We start from the raw sequence: 19,608 nt of genomic DNA, 5'->3' as shown, positions 1-19,608 counted from the left end.
AAAATATGCAAGGCTTCTGTTTTTTTCACAGTGGGGTATATGTAAACCTAAATAGTCTAAATTTAATTTCCCTCTAGCCCCTGTAAAATATAACTATAGACTTGGCGCGATCGCTAATACCAATTTTATGGATTTTCCACCTAGGTTCTAATTGTGGAACATAGAGTCCAGTCATTGGATGACGGCGGCAATGGCTACAGGTTTCATACCCAGCTTAAAAAAGGGTGTTAAAAATATCTTCCCTTATGACAAACATTAAAGTCTCACATGGTATGCTGCTTGGCCGAATGTTTTTCCTTTATTGCGTCCCATCTATACCTTTTAAAGGGACTCAGTTATGGAGAGCGGGACTGTAACGTAAGATCTTGTTTTATTACAGGAGCAGTGGAACCGAAATGATCCCCTTTCAAAGGCTGCTCTCTGTAATCTCCCATCAAGGTTACTACATTACGGAGTTTACGCCTTTACTATTTTCTCTGGTTACTGATACACATGTTGTTGACATGGGAAAATCACAAAATTTTCCAAGAATGTCTAGGATACCAGTGGGAATTTTTTGCCAGTGAGATCTTTACTACCAGTAGTCAATCCAACCAACGTATAGGTGGCTTAACCATCAACCTCAACTTCTTAAATACACAAGTAGTTGTGCATGGAAACAAAGAAAGCTTTCACAAGACCTATTGAAGGTGAATTCTGGTCTTCATGTCAATGGCGCTAGGGCAAAATACACTCTATGTATAACCATAAATGTATGCAAACTGGTTTACAAGATATGATAAATCTGTCCCAGCCTGTCCATCTTATTTGCAATGACAACATATTGGAGCAGCAGTAACATAATCAAGGTCCAATGGAAACCTCGACCAGGGCCCCTCACCTTATTCCTACAATATATTCTTGATAGAGACAGTTATGGATGATGCAGCTATGTCCTGTAGACAGGAACATAGCTATAGTAGTCATCAGTGGGGGTCCGGACAGTTGTAACCCTGGCAATCTAAAATGTATGGTCTATCTTAATGATAGGCCAACAGTTTGTAAAAGGTGGATGACCCCTTTAAAGGGTTATGCCAGGTCCTTTGTATCCTCAGTATAGAGCATCAGTAAGAGGTTTGCAAAAGCTTGGATTTCTGCAGATCTGCTGTTTGAAGGGACCACACTGTTTACATTGCACATAGTGACCATGCAATGTAAATACTAAAGCACAAGCACCTTAGCCCCTTCAAACAGATAATAAGTAGGGATCCTAGGGGTTGGACCCCCCATCTTGAAGATAGTAAGTAACTGGAATACTCCTTTAGACTGAGACCCCATGTTGCAGAAACAGCATTTTTTGTTCCAGATTTTGCGGCGATTTTTCAACCAAAGACAGCAGTGGATTGAGCAGAAGGTAGAAGTATAAGAGCTTTACAAAGGAGATAGTGGTCAGGGAATCAGTCTTTCCCAGCCAGTTGGCCTCTAACCTAGTTGCAGTCGCACCCCTTTGACCACAGTTGTTTTCAGTGCTCGGAGTAGGGGGTCGCCCGATGAGCTGCACACCTCCTCATAAATCAGGCAGCTCCTCCACAGTTCTTTGCAGGTCTTGATACCAATATGCAATGGTCAATTGGTTGTTGTTTCCTTATGTGCTTACACTACGGTGCGTTCTGGAGTCAACCAGCATGTGGTAGAGCGTTCCCAAATAATCTAAAAAAGAGCCAGCAATTTCAGTGCAGATGTCGGGTGTCTATTGACACTCAGCATCTGTTCTCTGGTGCGGAAGGCTATCTACTGTCTACTTTTTATGAACTTCCATTTCGACAAGGAAACCCTTTCCTCGTCTGCAAACTCTTCACCTGTTTTATGGCCTCTTCTGACTCTTTCTACAGTCATAAACTTCAGTCTGAATGCATCAAATTATCATGGAAGCTTACACAGCGATTACCCCCAAAATGTATCATCTGCTAACATCACACAATGCTTGTTGTGTGCCTGAAGATACCTATTCATGTTGCCAGTAATGGATAATATTACCAAGAATTGGTTACAACTATAATATGGAAGACAATATTCTAGAATATAGTGATAAATAGTATCAATATTTTCATGTCTTTTAAAGATAAACAAATAACTGTATCAGGTTGATCTTGTTCTGATTGCATTGGCCTACAGAATATAGTTACCACAAAGTAAGCAGCATGAAAACTTTAGGTTAAGGCCCCATGGGACGTCCCTCCACCAAAAAGTACTGTGGGAAAAACTACAGCAGCAACGCATCACAGTTCTTGCCGCAGCGCTTTAGACAGAAAGTTTGTAGATTTTTTTCTCTACTGACTTTCTGTTACAATAATACCTATGGGGAAACCGACGGTGTCTCTGCAGGTATAACTGACATGCTGCGATTTCCAAAACCGCACCGGTGTTGGCTATCGCGGCGTGTCCACACCACAGTTTTTACTGCAAAGTGAGCATGGGATTCACTAGAATCCCATCCACTTTGCCCTTACTGTAAAACGCTGCGATTTTTCCTGCTGTGTTTTCACTGTGGGCAAATTGCGGCATTTCCATCCTGTGGGGCCCTGGCCTTAGGCTGAGGACCCACGTTGCAGAAAAGCTGTTTTTTGTTGCAGATTTTGATGTGGTTTATTGGAACTAAAGCCAGGAGTGGCTGCAAAAGGAATGGGAATATAAAGGAAGCTCTAATACTTCCCTTTCTGCCCAACCCATTGCTGGGTTTGGCTCAAAAAACCACAGTAAAATCTGCAACAAAAATAGCAGGTTTTCCACAATGTGGGTCCTCAGTTTTAGCCTGAGGCAGCTTTTTTTTGTTGAAGATTTTGCTGTGATTTTTTTGGAGCCAAAGCCAAGAATGGCTACAGAAGGAATGAATAGATTGGAAGTATTTATACATCTACCTTCTGCTCAATCCACTCCTGAATTTGGTTCAACATTTTGATCTGCAACAAAAAAAAGCTGTCATTCTGCAATGTGGGGTCTCAGCCTAAGGTGGCTTCAAATGGATGGATTTTGTCTCTTAGATACAGACTAGGTGCAACCTCTATTTCCCAGACCCAGCTCTGAATCAGGATCTGGACTCCCAGCATCATAGTCTTTTATGATAAGAAGAGTCCCTGTTTCCATGTGGCTTCTACTGTCCCTATTTTTAGTATGGGACAGTAGAGCTGTGGCCGAGCAGGATCTCCTAGAATCATAGATGGGAGTCTGGGACTTGGATTAAGGTTCAATATGGGAAATATGGTCAATATGCAGTCCGTATCTCTTGGACCAATCCCACCTCTAAATATTTCCAGACTAAGCACCAAACTAATGTTTTTATGATTTTTTTTTAAGTTCTTCCTACATTTACAGCACACATCATAACAGTTTATGTAACAACTTTTGTTATGTTAACACATACAGATTTATTGCATTGCAACTCAAAAGCATAAAAAAATTGCAAAAAAATCTCTGCTGCCCCCATGTCCTCTGGGTGGCTGAAGATCTACACCTACATCCAGTGGCAGGTGTCCAGCAGATCCAGAGAGAGAAAGAATGAGGGAGAGAGAAGAAGAGAGGTGGGGGTGGAGGGAGGAGGAGTAAGGGGAGGCAGGTACCCCTGCTCTGGCAATCTATCAGTCAGATACAAGCTCTGCCCTCCCTCTCTACACACTCTGCCTGCAACTGACTTCCCCAGGGACAAGCCAAGGAGCTCCATACTGAAGCACAGGACTGCACTTTGCAACAGAGACACTAAAAGGACCCTGGATTATAAATTACAAGATCTGCTAGGACAGACCTGCTGCACCAAACCCTGACACTGCCTAGGAAGGTGAGTGATCTGTCACATGTGGAAGATACTGTAATCCTATTAGACAACTATTACAAGTAGCTCTGCAACTAAAAGTATAATAACAATAATCATCATCTATGATGTAACATTAAATCTAAAGAACATTTTAGGATCTGAAGTATCGCAGCTCATTACAATAATCTCGCCGGGGCGACTGCATCCAGTTTGGAACACATGGTTATTATATGAAGCTAAAAGAATGCATTGTATTTTTCGGGCTTTAACTTTGTGGAATACAGTGTATCAAGTTCTCGCAAATAAAGTTTTACATTTTTCAGCTTTGGATGAAACTATGTCTATAAATGGTTTAGTTGGACTTGGCTGTTTCTTTCTGAAATGTATTTTACAGGGGTGTGATGAGCATCCGTGTATGAATACTGCCTTAGGGAACTGTAATGTATCTAAAATGAATTCTGCAAAGTGCCAAATCCATTTCAGCTCTTGGCTTGGGTGGCATTTACACGAGGATAGAAGATCAATTTCACCATAAAAGTCTATGAGGGAGAGTTTGTAGGTGCAACACATATAGGTGTCATTTGGGGGTGCTTGGGGACACCCCCTACACGATGTAAAGGGGCCTGCAGGGTAGTTTAGTTTAGAAGATGCAGCAAGAGCTGGACTTAATGGTGGTTCAGTTTACGTAGGGTTAAATAGCAATTCCGAGTGAAGTGGCATTTTTTTAATAACTTTCATAACATATACAACCACAGAAAATTGTGCAAGATAATTTAGAAAAATGTTTGCAAATTTTGCTTGATTTGGGATTGCAAATATGTTGCGGGGAAGGGGGGAGAGCTTGGATGGTAGTAAATGATTTTCTGTTACAATGTATCCTGACATTACAAAGAGTGCAAAACTACAATATGACACTTGTATGCCGCTTATAACGTAGTGACTACTATGTAGTGATTATAGATTTGTTGTATATTTTGTTGCTTTACTAAGATACAATGTATGTAAAACATTACAACATGCAATGGACATTCTAAACACCACACGTAAGACGACATGAGAAACTACAGTAATAAGTTCATGTAGGATTACTGTCTAATACTGAAACTCCATCTGACGCCCTGCAACTCGCTAAGACTGGACTCACACTCAAGTTTTGCAATGTTTTTCTCCAAATTTTCCTTGGCGTTTGTAATGGATTTTTTCTCGATAAAGCTGCAGCACAATATTTTACAGTCTATAGCAAATTATCAAGAGGTCTACATACACAATGGTCCAGATTTTCCAATAGACAGGCAATCTGAAAGTACATCAGATTTATCACAGTGACAGGCAATCTGAAACTACATCAGATTTATCACAGTCACTGATGCCGGACAATCCATAAGGCCTCTAGGTGCTTTTATATTTATATATTTATACATTATATATTTCTACCACACCCATAGGTTTAGAAAGTCAAACCATTTTAGCTCAAATTAGATGCTCCACATTGCAACAAAAATGCACCACATTTACACCAGTACCTAGTTAGAACCACAATAGGACACCAATATTTTTATTTTTGGCATTTGGGAGGGGAGTTTTGCTGGGGGTTTTTTGTATGTTCTGGGCATGAAGTTTTACCATAGACTTCTCCACCAGACTTGAGGTTATACAAAATCTAAAAATACTAACAAAATTATTGTAAAAAAAAATACCAAGACAACAACTTGTAACGCATGGTATTTCTGTGACAACTATTCAAAAATGTGTCTGAAGGAGGTTTAATATCAATGTTCTTTGCTTTACAAGAGGTAGTGACCCCATATTACACTATAGCTAGTTCGCTTCCTTACCTTTCATGTTGGTTGGACATATCCAGGTATAGGTGTTGCCGGATGATCAGCTTTTCAAAACAATAGTTTTGTGATTCTCTATTTGTCTATGTGTGGCCACCCAGTGGTCATGTTAGGTATTGCGCCTTATAAGCTTTTCAGTTTCTTTTGTCTGTTATTCTGATACATCACAGAATCAGAATAACAGACTGAAAAATGAATATGTTGACAGATACAAATGGAGCACAGTCTGTCTGCCTCATTCATTGATTCATTGGAATGTAAAAAAAAACAAGACAGAAGATTTTGTCCATCTTTTTTGCAATTGTTTTAGATGGAAGATGCATACGGGATTTTATCTTCTGCTGGAAAACTGAATCAGGCAGATGAGTGGTCCAGCTTGTTTTTTATATTACAGTGAATGATAGTGTTTCTGTCTGTTTGGTTCTCAAGATGGATAAGAACAATGGACTTAAAAGAAGCTGGTGTGAAATTAGGCTAACGGGCAGTGATATTTTATCAAATTAATGTAATAAGAATTTGGAATCCTTAAGGGTATGCTCACACAGAGTTTTTTGCAAGCTGAATTAGGAAATGTTTTTTTGACGCAGCTTTTTACATGATGCGTTTTTTTTTTTAGCCGTTTTCAGTCTTTAGGGTTTTTTTTGCTACAGCGCGCTGTATGAACCTGGAAACTTCTCTTTAAAAAAAAAAAATGCTAGCAGTTTGTGCACAAAACAGCGCCAAAAAAACACATTTCGTTTTTTTTCCGCCTCCCATTGAATTCAACCACTAGAGGAAAAACCTGCTTGTGACTCCCATTGAAATGAAAGGGAGGCGGTTTTTTTAAGGCGGATTCTGTGTCAAAATCTACCTGCAAATAACTCAGTGTAAACAGACCCTTAATAGGGTTTTTTGGGACCCCCAAAGCATTTTTTCTTACTGATTACCTATTCAGAGGCTAGGTCACTAATATCTGCAAGCTATAGTCATTGATGGGTGGAGTAAAGCCGTTTTCACACGGGGTTCTTTGGACCAGATTTTGATGCGGAGGCCACCTCAGAATCCGGTCCAAAAAAAGGCAAGCCGCGACTGGATACTGGTGCAATGCATACAGTACACCCATGGCATACAGTACATCGGCATCCAGTCGCGGCACTCCAAATGACCGGTCCTAGTCGGGAGGGAGTGTCGCGCCGTGGACTGTACCTCAAAGGGCATGTCGCTTCTTTTATCCGCAAGCGGGAACGAACCACTCGCACAAAACGGGATCCCATTGAATTCAGTGGGAGGCAGTTTTTGAGCTGGATTCTGACACGGATTCGGCATCAAAATCCAGCCCAAAAAACCCGGGTTAATAGGACCAGAGGTGCAGGGTCCGTCCATTGTATAGTACTGCAGGTCTACTGCTAGCGCCCAGACCAGGGTTTAGCTGTAAGAACCTCACTATTCAGATACTGATGACTTATGGATAGGGCTGGGGGCAGAAAACCCACTTGCACAAGTTCATGCGATCCGAACAGCACGCTCCATAGAAATGAATGGATGCACCTGGTACTTCCGCTTTGACGGCGGCCGGCCGCTTAACCCCCCGCGTGCCGGCTACGTCCATTCATTTCTATGTGAGCGTGCTGATCCGGACAGTACTCGCTCATCTCTAATCTGTATGTTTAACACTATATACTGTAGATAGCAGAAGACGGATATTTGCTGATGAAGCGATACTCATTAGATAAGGACTACACAAAATCTGGCCTAAAATTAAAAAATTACATTACATTTTGGAAAAACTAGCAGAAAAAAGAACCCATTGAAGTCCATGGGAGGCTGTTTTTGTCAGCGCTGAATCTGACGCGGATTCCACACCAAATTCAGCGCCATTTTCCTGCGTGTGAATGCACCCTTAAGGGTGCATGCACACTACGGAACGCCGGGCGTGTATGAGAGCCGTACACGCCGGCGTTACAGCAGGGCTGCCGAACACTTCCCATTCACTTCAATGGGAGCGCTCGTAAACGCCGCTGTTACGAGCGCTCCCATTGAAGTGAATGGGAAGTGTTCGGCAGTCTGCTGTAATGCCGGCGTGTACGGCTCTCATACACGCCCGGCGTTACGTAGTGTGCATGCACCCTTACACCATTTTACTAGCTTAAATGATGCCTGATACAAGCTTCATCCCAAATAAGAGTGCCGGGACGTCCTAAATGCCAGTCCTGATAAATCCGGTTTGCTCCGTTTATCTAGTACATGTTGCTACATATTGCTACATGTCATACATTATTATATTGCTATGGGTGTTCTATACTTAGTTACATATTATTTACTAATCTGACACATTGTAGGCTAGGCTGCCATTGGTGAATAAAATGTTACAATATTATTATTTGGCATCTGGGATAGCAATGCCAATCCTAAAAGTAATACCTGGCTAACACGTCATTGTATCTGCTGTGTCCTGCTAGGGGGCGCTGTTGTATTAGAATAACCAAAAAGACACAGGCGACAGATCTGATATACGAGCATAAGGGGACTGTAGGTGTTGTCTGGAGTTTGGTCTAGTAATTCGTTAGCACATTATCACAGCCATGCTTCTGATTGGTGCAAGATCTATCTCCGCCAAGAAGCCATACCTGTAATTTGTGTGGTGTATAAAATAACCGCCACATGTTTGCTAGGCAGTCATGCAAGCAAGTACTGATAGTCTACCAGACATTATTATTATTAATTACCTGAACGTTGCGAGCGAATGGCTTTTACAACATTGGACGTTTTATTAGACGAATTACCTGGATTCAGTGGTTTGGCTCGCCTCGGTTTAAGACTCAATAACATACTTGTAGAATTGGCTCGCCGCCTCCTGTTACTAAGACTTGAGGATTGGCACTAAGCTTGTTATGACACAAGTAGGGGGATGAGATGTGTTACTGGTGTAAGCCATGTTTGTGCCAGGAAGTATAGGAATACAAGATTAGAAAGTTTTTGACTTTGTTTTTGAATAAAGTGCGACAATTCTTCAATTAAGACACTTTGCTTAATAATGTAACGGCATCCAGTTTGTGGCATTGCCTTGTGTAGTGTTTCTCCAATCCATTTCCCAAGTTGTAACCTCCTATATCTGTCCTCCTGTATGTAGTAGTATACATGATGCTCATAGTGAGCAAAGTAACAATACTCTCGCCAGAGGACAAACAACACTCCCTTGATCAATCCCCCGCCACTACCCGGATATCGTGCTCGCCACCACCTACTATACTATGACCTGACATGAAATGGTAATAGGACCCACTAGAGCAGCGCCTACCCATGACGCGGAATCTGGGAGCTAAGAGGGAGACTATTATCATTGCAGTTGTGGCAGATTAGCAGATAGGCCGCTACGGGCAGGGAGCCAAGTCCAAACTGCCCATATTATAATCCACTACTGTTCCTGGCCATGATTTCTGTCCTGTCTGTTGGAACCCAAATCCAGGGATGCCTTGAGTTCAGTAAATGGCTGTGTTCACACTTAATAACAACTGGGATAAAATCAGAAACTCCTCTTTTCATTTCAAAATCTTTCCTGGCTGGGAAATATATAATAAAAATCCAAAGATCCTACAGATCAAAAATAACTTCATCTGCGGGTTGTTGTCGTCGATGACCCTCCTATATTCAGCAAATTGTTGCCATCAATAGTTTGGCTGCTCCGGGATTTCGGCAGCTTTACTTGTTCCTTGCACTGTGCCTGTGATTGTTCCGGCATCTCCGCAGCTCACTGGGAAGCCATGTAATGAGCATGTTGTTGGCGTCGATGATCTGCCTGCTCCGGCATTTCAACAGCTCTCAAGCTGGCCTGCCACGGAACTTGTTTCTCACACTGTTCCTGTGATTGTTGCGGCATTGCAGCAGCTCGCTGGGACACTATATAATGAACGTGTTGTTGGCATTGATGATCCACCTTTGAGGAGAACCCTGTGACTTCTGTCTCCTTCAAAGCTGTCGTTGTTTTAGAATTTTGTGGCAAATTAGATTTTCTTTTTCCTGGCATTTTTAAAATTGGCAAACTGCCATTTTGGATTAAAGGGGTTTTCCCATCCAGTGTGTCAGCATCCAGTGTGTTTACATACTGTAGATAGATAATAGACCCGGCTTTCTCAGCCTCCTGCCAAGAGCAGTGTAATATAGTATGTGAACATAAATTCATAATAGTCGTGAAGCCATGTCTTTTACTGGGATAAAAACTATCCTATGTGTTAATCGAGGTTACAAACTATGTGCCAATTTGCATCCAAATCCGTTCAGCCGTTTTTGTGTGAAAGAGTAACAAACACACAAACTTTCACATTTATAATATTATATTAGTAGGAAGGATTAAAATGAAATGCCTGGACAACTTTTTTAAGCAGATTAATGAAACCAGCTCATCACTCTCTCCCTTCATAGTGCTGGGGAGTGCTGGCTGTCTCAGTCTCCATCGTGCAGGCTGTCCAGAGTCTGCATCCAACGTGGGGCTGAGTTTGCAGCAGAATGCAGTTGGATGACACTCAGGGTAACGTGTGAGTGCATTCTGTGAAGCATTTACATCTATGGGGTCTTCCAATCCATTTTGTTACAAAGATACTGAGCAGGATAGAGCAGATCCGTGTCATCTGAATGGATTGGAAACCCCCATAAATGTGAATGCATCAGGGAAGGCACTCGAATGTCAACCAGATCATCCCACTGCATTCTGTTACAAACTCAGCCCCACATTGGATGCACATTTAGTCATGTGCATGGGGTCTTAAAATTAGGACGGTGTCTGTGAGTATTCATCCTTACTGAGCAAGTGGAGGTGATGTGTACCCCGGGGACCTCAGGGTGTACTCCTTGGCTCCAGGTTCTTTTTTAGTCTTGGAAGCTTTTGCTTTTTGCCATCTCTTACTATTTTGTGTAAAAGGGACTGATCTGCAATGTCATATGCAGTGCATGGACAGGATTGCTGCTACTAATCTCATGCAACTCTTTCATTTTGTTTGATTGACCTTTCACCAATTCTGTTTTTTGCATTTTTTTGGCATTTCACTGCTGTGACACTATAGGCTTTGGTTATGCCATTGACAAAGCTTCTTGCACTGATTATGTTCCAAGGATTTATTAACTAAGACCACAGAAGCTCCAGATGAATATGGAACGTGTGTCTATAGGGTAACATTAACCTGACAGTGGCCAAATGGGCGTGCTTGGTGGGTATTCTGTTCCATACAACGGTATCCAGTAAAGATAACTGTACAATAACAATATGGTTTGGGTTTTTTTTGTATTGTACATTTATTTTCCTATCAGTATGTCTTTATAGAATGGGAGGATATCCACACAGACACGGGGAGAACATACAAACTCCTTGCAGATGTTGTTCCTAGAGGGATTCGAACTCAGGACTCCAGTGCTGCAAGGCTGCAGTGCTAACCACTGAGCCTCTGTGTTGCCCCAATAGCATTATGTTTTTCCACAATGGGACCCTACGGTGATGGATTCCACTATCTAGCCAGTTAGATACTGTATACATTCCGGCATATGTATATAACAGAGCCCATAGCACGATTGTTGGAGGATTTACATAGAAATTGATAGAACACACAGTGTTTACTGAAGTTTCCCATCTCCTATTCTATAGGCCATTTATTACATAGATTTTCCCAATAATAACCAAGTATTTCAGATGACTCTCAGCAGTGTACACCTAAAGAAAGGGGTCAGATGTAAAATATAAGCCCTTTGAAGTGTCCCATCTTATTACTTAATCTGTACAGATAAATGTATAATAAATCTTCTGGAGCTCATTAATGAGATTTTTATTTCTTGGAAAGAGAATTGATTCTTTTCTATAAATCCCTTACATTTTTTATCTTTAGCTTAACAGCTTGGCAGTCAGACTTAAAATGATGTAAAGATGTGAGATAGTGAGGACCGGCAAGAATCTATATAGGCAAGGAACAATAAGCAGGGGAATTGTGGATGAAGCGTCAGAGTCAAGTGTCCTGGGGCGTCTGTACGAAGGTCTGTGCCGCTACATACTGTATACAGATATCCAGCCTAAAATCTCCAGGGGAGCGCGCTGCGACTATTTTTTAATGTCCAAGATGTCAATGGTTGAATAGAATGAATATCATGGACGCCCATTGACTCATATTGTACAACTTTGAGTGTATTTGCAGATTTACTGTATATTACAACTCATGGGCACAATTTAGTTCCCCCCATAAGGAATCATCTTGCAATCCAGTTCCCAAAAAATTCAAGAGCATTGACTGCACAATGACCTGCACTAGTTAAAGCAACATGAGCATCTATAAAGCATATTATACCCATGAGTTCCATCATATAATCGTACATCACCTTCTCTCATACCCATGAGTTCCATGATATAAGAATAAATCTAGAGGCAGGAACATGTTTAATGAAAATTTGTGTTACAATGTTCTAAGTTGTAGCTCATGGACCTCAATGAAAGAATCGGTTCAGAGACCCTCGCTTACCATGTGCCATTTATAAGACTGATGTCTTCTTTGGTTGCAGATGGGTCTTTGAGCCCCCTGAGTCACCATGCCCATCTGCGCCCTAAAAATACCATTTATGTTCTTTAAAAGCCCCTGGCAATCTATTACAGGTTAAACAAATAGTAGGTAAATGTTCTGTTTCATCTGAACCCATCCAGAGCATGAATCTGCTCTTCAAGCAAAACACTAAAATGATCACTCATTATTTCCTGTCTTGAATAGAGTCCAAGCATTAGAGCCAGATGTACTAAAATAGTCCGAACGCCAAGTGTGAGGTAACGGAGTAAAGAGTCAGCGCTCTATTTATGGACATCTGCTGATTCCCAGTGCAATTGGTGGCTCAAGTCAGCTTGTGATTGTGGAAACCATTCTATAACGTCTTATTTACATCTCCCATGACCAATTTGCTACAACTGGTTAATGCGTCAGTGCAATTTTTATGACACATTGTATTTCATGGAAGTGGTAAGGATTAGTCAGGGTGCTTTGCATTTATTTGTGAAAATATTGTAAATTTGGTTAAAATTTCGGCAGTGCATCGTGGTTTTACTCGTAGCGCTTTTCTCTAAATTTTTCTGTAATTTATTCCGAGTATGGAACTACCTCAAGTCTTAATGTTATACTGCTGTTTGGGCACATTGGTGCTAAAGGGACGGCCACATAGTGCTATTGAAAGGCAGATTTTGCTGGAATCACTTTCAGGCCACATGATGTATTTGCATATAATAATACTGGGTCCTGGATTGTTAGGGCTAGTTCACACGGGGCAAAATGGTCAGGATTTCAATGGGAGCAGGTTAGTGGAGTAACTAGGAATGGTGGGGTCCCAACCGACACCGACGCCGAAGACCTCGACGGACCCCGTCCTCCGCATTTCTGTGCGCTCTATTATGTACCATAGTGGCCCTTGCACACAGTATTATCCCCCATAGTGGCCCCTGCACACAGTATTATGTCCCATAGTGGCCCTGCACACAGTATTATGTCCCATAGTGGCCCTTGCACACAGTATTATGTCCCATAGTGGCCCCAGCACACAGTATTATGTCCCATAGTGGCCCCTGCACACAGTATTATGTCCCATAGTGGCCCCTGCACACAGTATTATGTCCCATAGTGGCCCCTGCACACAGTATTATACCCCATAGTGGCCCCTGCACACAGTATTATGTCCCATAGTGGCCCCTGCACACAGTATTATGTCCCATAGTGGCCCCTGCACACAGTATTATGCCCCATAGTGGCCCCAGTACACAGTATTATGTCCCATAGTGGCCCCTGCACACAGTATTATGTCCCATAGTGGCCCCTGCACACAGTATTATGTCCCATAGTGGCCCCTGCACACAGTATTATGCCCCATAGTGGCCCCAGTACACAGTATTATGTCCCATAGTGGCCCCTGCACACAGTATTATGTCCCATAGTGGCCCCTGCACACAGTATTATGCCCCATAGTGGCCCCAGTACACAGTATTATGTCCCATAGTGGCCCCTGCACACAGTATTATCCCCCATAGTGGCCCCTGCACACAGTATTATACCCCATAGTGGCCCTGCACACAGTATTATGTCCCATAGTGGCCCCTGCACACAGTATTGTGGCCCCTGTACACAGTATTATGTCCCATAGTGGCCCTGCACACAGTATTATCCCCCATAGTGACCCCTGCACACAGTATTATGTCCCATAGTGGCCCCTGCACACAGTATTATGTCCCATAGTGGCCCCTGCACACAGTATTATGTCCCATAGTGACCCCTGCACACAGTATTATGTCCCATAGTGGCCCGTGCACTCAGTATTATCCCCATAGTGGCCCCTGCACACAGTATTATGTCCCATAGTGGCCCCTGCACACAGTATTATACCCCATAGTGGCCCCTGCACACAGTATTATGTCCCATAGTGGCCCCTGCACACAGTATTATGTCCCATAGTGGCCCCTGCACACAGTATTATGCCCCATAGTGGCCCCAGTACACAGTATTATGTCCCATAGTGGCCCCTGCACACAGTATTATGTCCCATAGTGGCCCCTGCACACAGTATTATGTCCCATAGTGGCCCCTGCACACAGTATTATGCCCCATAGTGGCCCCAGTACACAGTATTATGTCCCATAGTGGCCCCTGCACACAGTATTATGTCCCATAGTGGCCCCTGCACACAGTATTATGCCCCATAGTGGCCCCAGTACACAGTATTATGTCCCATAGTGGCCCCTGCACACAGTATTATCCCCCATAGTGGCCCCTGCACACAGTATTATACCCCATAGTGGCCCTGCACACAGTATTATGTCCCATAGTGGCCCCTGCACACAGTATTGTGGCCCCTGTACACAGTATTATGTCCCATAGTGGCCCTGCACACAGTATTATCCCCCATAGTGACCCCTGCACACAGTATTATGTCCCATAGTGGCCCCTGCACACAGTATTATGTCCCATAGTGGCCCCTGCACACAGTATTATGTCCCATAGTGACCCCTGCACACAGTATTATGTCCCATAGTGGCCCGTGCACTCAGTATTATCCCCATAGTGGCCCCTGCACACAGTATTATGCCCCATAGTGGTCCCTGCACACAGTATTATGTCCCATAGTGACCCCTGCACACAGTATTATGTCCCCATAGTGGCCCCTGCACACAGTATTATCCCCCATAGTGACCCCTGCACACAGTATTATGTCCCATAGTGGCCCCTGCACACAGTATTATGTCCCATAGTGGCCCCTGCACACAGTATTATCCCCCATAGTGACCCCTGCACACAGTATTATGTCCCATAGTGACCCCTGCACACAGTATTATGTCCCATAGTGACCCCTGCACACAGTATTATATCCCATAGTGGCCCCTGCACACAGTATTATGTCCCATAGTGGCCCCTGCACACAGTATTATGCCCCATAGTGACCCCTGCACACAGTATTATGTCCCATAGTGGCCCTGCACACAGTATTATGTCCCATAGTGGCCCCAGCACACAGTATTATGTCCCATAGTGGCCCTTGCACACAGTATTATGTCCCATAGTGGCCCCAGCACACAGTATTATGTCCCATAGTGGCCCCTGCACACAGTATTATGTCCCATAGTGACCCTGCACACAGTATTATGTCCCATAGTGGCTCCTGCACACAGTATTATGTCCCATAGTGGCCCCTGCACACAGTATTATGTCCCATAGTGGCCCCTGCACACAGTATTATGTCCCATACTGGCCCCTGCACACAGTATTATACCCCATAGTGGCCCCTGCACACAGTATTATGTCCCATAGTGGCCCCTGCACACAGTATTATGTCCCATAGTGGCCCCTGCACACAGTATTATGCCCCATAGTGGCCCCAGTACACAGTATTATGTCCCATAGTGGCCCCTGCACACAGTATTATCCCCCATAGTGGCCCCTGCACACAGTATTATACCCCATAGTGGCCCTGCACACAGTATTATGTCCCATAGTGGCCCCTGCACACAGTATTGTGGCCCCTGTACACAGTATTATGTCCCATAGTGGCCCTGCACACAGTATTATCCCCCATAGTGACCCCTGCACACAGTATTATGTCCCATAGTGGCCCCTGCACACAGTATTATGTCCCATAGTGGCCCCTGCACACAGTATTATGTCCCATAGTGGCCCCTGCACTCAGTATTATCCCCATAGTGGCCCCTGCACACAGTATTATGCCCCATAGTGGTCCCTGCACACAGTATTATCCCCCATAGTGACCCCTGCACACAGTATTATGTCCCATAGTGGCCCCTGCACACAGTATTATGTCCCATAGTGGCCCCTGCACACAGTATTATGTCCCATAGTGACCCCTGCACACAGTATTATATCCCATAGTGGCCCCTGCACACAGTATTATGTCCCATAGTGGCCCCTGCACACAGTATTATGCCCCATAGTGACCCCTGCACACAGTATTATGTCCCATAGTGGCCCCTGCACACAGTATAATGTCCCATAGTGACCCCTGTACACAGTATTATGTCCCATAGTGACCCCTGTACACAGTATTATGTCCCATAGTGGCCCCTGCACACAGTATTATACCCCATAGTGGCCCCTGCACACAGTATTATGCCCCATAGTGTCCCCTGCACACAGTATTATCCCCCATAGTGGCCCCTGCACACAGTATTATGCCCCATAGTGGCCCCTGCACACAGTATTATGCCCCATAGTGGCCCCTGCACACAGTATTATGTCCCATAGTGACCCCTGCACACAGTATTATGTCCCATAGTGACCCCTGCACACAGTATTATGTCCCCATAGTGGCCCCTGCACACAGTATTATCCCCCATAGTGACCCCTGCACACAGTATTATGCCCCATAGTGGCCCCTGCACACAGTATTATATCCCATAGTGGCCCCTGCACACAGTATTATGTCCCATAGTGACCCCTGCACACAGTATTATGTCCCATAGTGACCCCTGCACACAGTATTATATCCCATAGTGGCCCCTGCACACAGTATTATGTCCCATAGTGGCCCCTGCACACAGTATTATGTCCCATAGTGGCCCCTGCACACAGTATTATGTCCCATAGTGACCCCTGCACACAGTATTATCCCCCATAGTGGCCCCTGCACTCAGTATTATCCCCCATAGTGGCCCCTGCACACAGTATTATCCCCCATAGTGGCCCCTGCACACAGTATTATGCCCCATAGTGGCCCCTGCACACAGTATTATGCCCCATAGTGGCCCCTGCACACAGTATTATGTCCCATAGTGGCCCCTGCACACAGTATTATCCCCCATAGTGGCCCCTGCACACAGTATTATCCCCCATAGTGGCCCCTGCACACAGTATTATGCCCCATAGTGGCCCCTGCACTCAGTATTATCACCCATAGTGGCCCCTGCACACAGTATTATGTCCCATAGTGGGCCCTGCACACAGTATTATGTCCCATAGTGGCCCCTGCACTCAGTATTATCCCCCATAGTGGCCCCTGCACACAGTATTATCCCCCATAGTGGCCCCTGCACACAGTATTATGCCCCATAGTGGCCCCTGCACACAGTATTATCACCCATAGTGGCCCCTGCACACAGTATTATCCCCCATAGTGGCCCCTGCACACAGTATTATCCCCCATAGTGGCCCCTGCACACAGTATTATGCCCCATAGTGGCCCCTGCACTCAGTATTATCACCCATAGTGGCCCCTGCACACAGTATTATGTCCCATAGTGGCCCCTGCACACAGTATTATGCCCCATAGTGGCTCCTGCACACAGTATTATGCTCCACTGTGGACACTCCTAAATCGGAGTCCCGGGAGAATAAAAACATTAAAAAAAACACTGTTACTTACCTGTCCCCTGTCTCCGCTGCAGTCCTCCGCTGTCGTCCTTCTTTCAATGACGTCGGACGTCACATGACCTGGGACGCGGGCCGGGTTCATGTGACGTCAGAGATGTCAAACAACTAAGCCTGAAACCTGCCCGGATTGTGGAGAGGTAAGAGGTAACAGTGTTTTTTATGTTTCTTACCTCTCTCCGGCCTCCGGTCAATATACTCGGGGGTCTTCAAAGACTCCCGAGTATAATGATAGTCTTTGTGGGGCCCGCGGCGTCACTTACCGATCCCGGCCCAGCCAATGAAATATTCTTAATAACCTTGCTCCGTCCTAGAAGGGAATCATAAGATAGTCTGCCAGGATCTGACCTGCTCTGTCTTACACATGCCCTGGACTACCTCCCTCTTTCCACAACCTTAGGCTACATTCATACGACACTGCAGTGCATTTGGCAATGTAATAGTACTCTTACCCAAGGGTAATCCCTTAGTGCTGATTCCTCATAGACATGGAGTCTATTGAGGGATCTGAAATATCAGGCTGAGCATGTTCTATGTGTTCTCGTATTGTTCATATCGATAGATAAAATAATAGATCCATTAAAGTCTATGGTGCTGTGTCCTGGCTGATAATACATGAACATGGCCCTGGAATCCGAGTAACTGTCTCTCCCCCACTAGACTTTCTGATGCACCAACCAACTGGCCGTGCCGACCTGCCTTCCCTCTCACTTCTACTTCTCTAGCTTCCCTCCCCATCCTCCATACTGTCCCGCATGGTCACCCTTATGGCTCCTTATGGGTATTTTTGCCCACTTGTTACTCTTCATGAACCTCATCAACTTTCCATCAATATTCCAAGTGTTTAGCAATGTCACACTGGATGTTTTGCTTCCTAGGTATTACAGATGTGTTTGAAGTGACCAAACTTCATAGGAAATTCTCTCATTCAAAATAAATGTCTTTTTGATTCAGCTGACAAAACAAAAACATCCCCGGCCACACACACAGACACTACTTCACATGAGTCATTGTGGGGCTGTCTGATGAGCCCGGACAGATCCCGTTCTCTTCTGTTTCTTGCAGGACACACAGTGGTCGGCTTCCATGACCCGATGACATTTGCTGGAGACGTCTGTGATCATTGATTCGTCAACACTTCTGAATAGATTGGAATTGACACACACTGCCATCTAGTGGGACAAATAACGCAAAGTTCATGTATTATTAGGCTGCAAATTGTATTGATCATATTTTGTTATTTTAGTGATTCCTAATATTATAAAGGGATACATTTCTGTTATTCAGTATTTTGTTCAATTTATGAATCAATCTATGAAGCTGTTTCAGAAAACTTACTAGTTGGCCCTGTATACCTTACAGACGTGCAAAGAATTCCTTCTAGTCCTATTGGTTAAACCATAAAAGTTGTGTCCTTGTTCATCGTACTTTGAAATTTTTTTTTCTCTATATTTCTGCAGCCTGAACCGTTTCAGGACACAAAGATGGAACAGAAATATCCATTCTCTTGCCTCTTATTCCTGCTTCTCATGGATGGCTGCAGGTTAGATCATGTTAAGAGTAAGTAACATCGTATTTGTCTTTATAGAACTTGCAGCACTTGGAAGTTATGGCTTGTAAAGAATTATGTAATGGCTGTAATGTTCAGGTAGAATGAAGAAGGAATTATATACATTGTACAATTTCTCAAGGAAATATTCTCACTTAAAGATGCGACAAGTTGTACTTTTTAATGGCAAACAAAAATGATGACAGATTGCAAGTAGGGTTGAGTGATCGGGATCGGAAAAGATCGGATTCCGATCGGCGATCCAGTAAATTGCACAATCGCAATCGGAATTCCGATCCTGATCTTTTTAGGCGAGATCGAGGGCGGAGGTTATTTCGCACAATGCTTTGCTACTTACCAAGCATTGTGGGAAAAGCTAACAATGTTAGCTTGGTCCCATAGGAATGAATGGATGCAGCCAACACACAGCCTGTGCCGGCGTCTGGCCGCTTAACTCCCTGCGCGCCAGCTGCATCCATTCATTCTAAAGGCAGACTAGCTAACATCTCTAGTAGCGAACACTTACCTGCACAGAAGCACTGCCGCTGGTCCGGTCCCTGTTCCTCTTCTCACCTCGCT

General features: G+C 44.0%; 2 protein-coding genes across 2 annotated transcripts in view; one reads left to right on the top strand and one right to left on the bottom strand.

Moving 5' to 3' along the window:
* TMEM164 (transmembrane protein 164) overlaps window positions 1–19,608 on the bottom strand; it is a 322,941-nt gene that overhangs the window by 97,797 nt on the left and 205,536 nt on the right. The gene's annotated exons all lie outside the window — the stretch shown is intronic.
* Window positions 3,645–19,608, top strand: part of CHRDL1 (chordin like 1) — a 40,198-nt gene continuing 24,234 nt past the window's right edge. The window contains exons 1-2 of the mRNA XM_075259452.1: window positions 3,645–3,811; window positions 18,941–19,040. Coding sequence (XP_075115553.1) covers window positions 18,965–19,040 — 76 coding nt within the window. The 5' untranslated portion in view covers window positions 3,645–3,811; window positions 18,941–18,964. The remainder of the gene's footprint in view (window positions 3,812–18,940; window positions 19,041–19,608) is intronic.

This window comes from Leptodactylus fuscus, chromosome 11 (assembly GCF_031893055.1).
Source record: "Leptodactylus fuscus isolate aLepFus1 chromosome 11, aLepFus1.hap2, whole genome shotgun sequence".
In the NCBI taxonomy this organism is placed as follows: Eukaryota; Metazoa; Chordata; class Amphibia; order Anura; family Leptodactylidae; genus Leptodactylus; species Leptodactylus fuscus.
The sequence above is the reverse complement of the archived record's forward strand: the minus strand, read 5'-3'. Positions and strand labels throughout refer to the sequence as shown.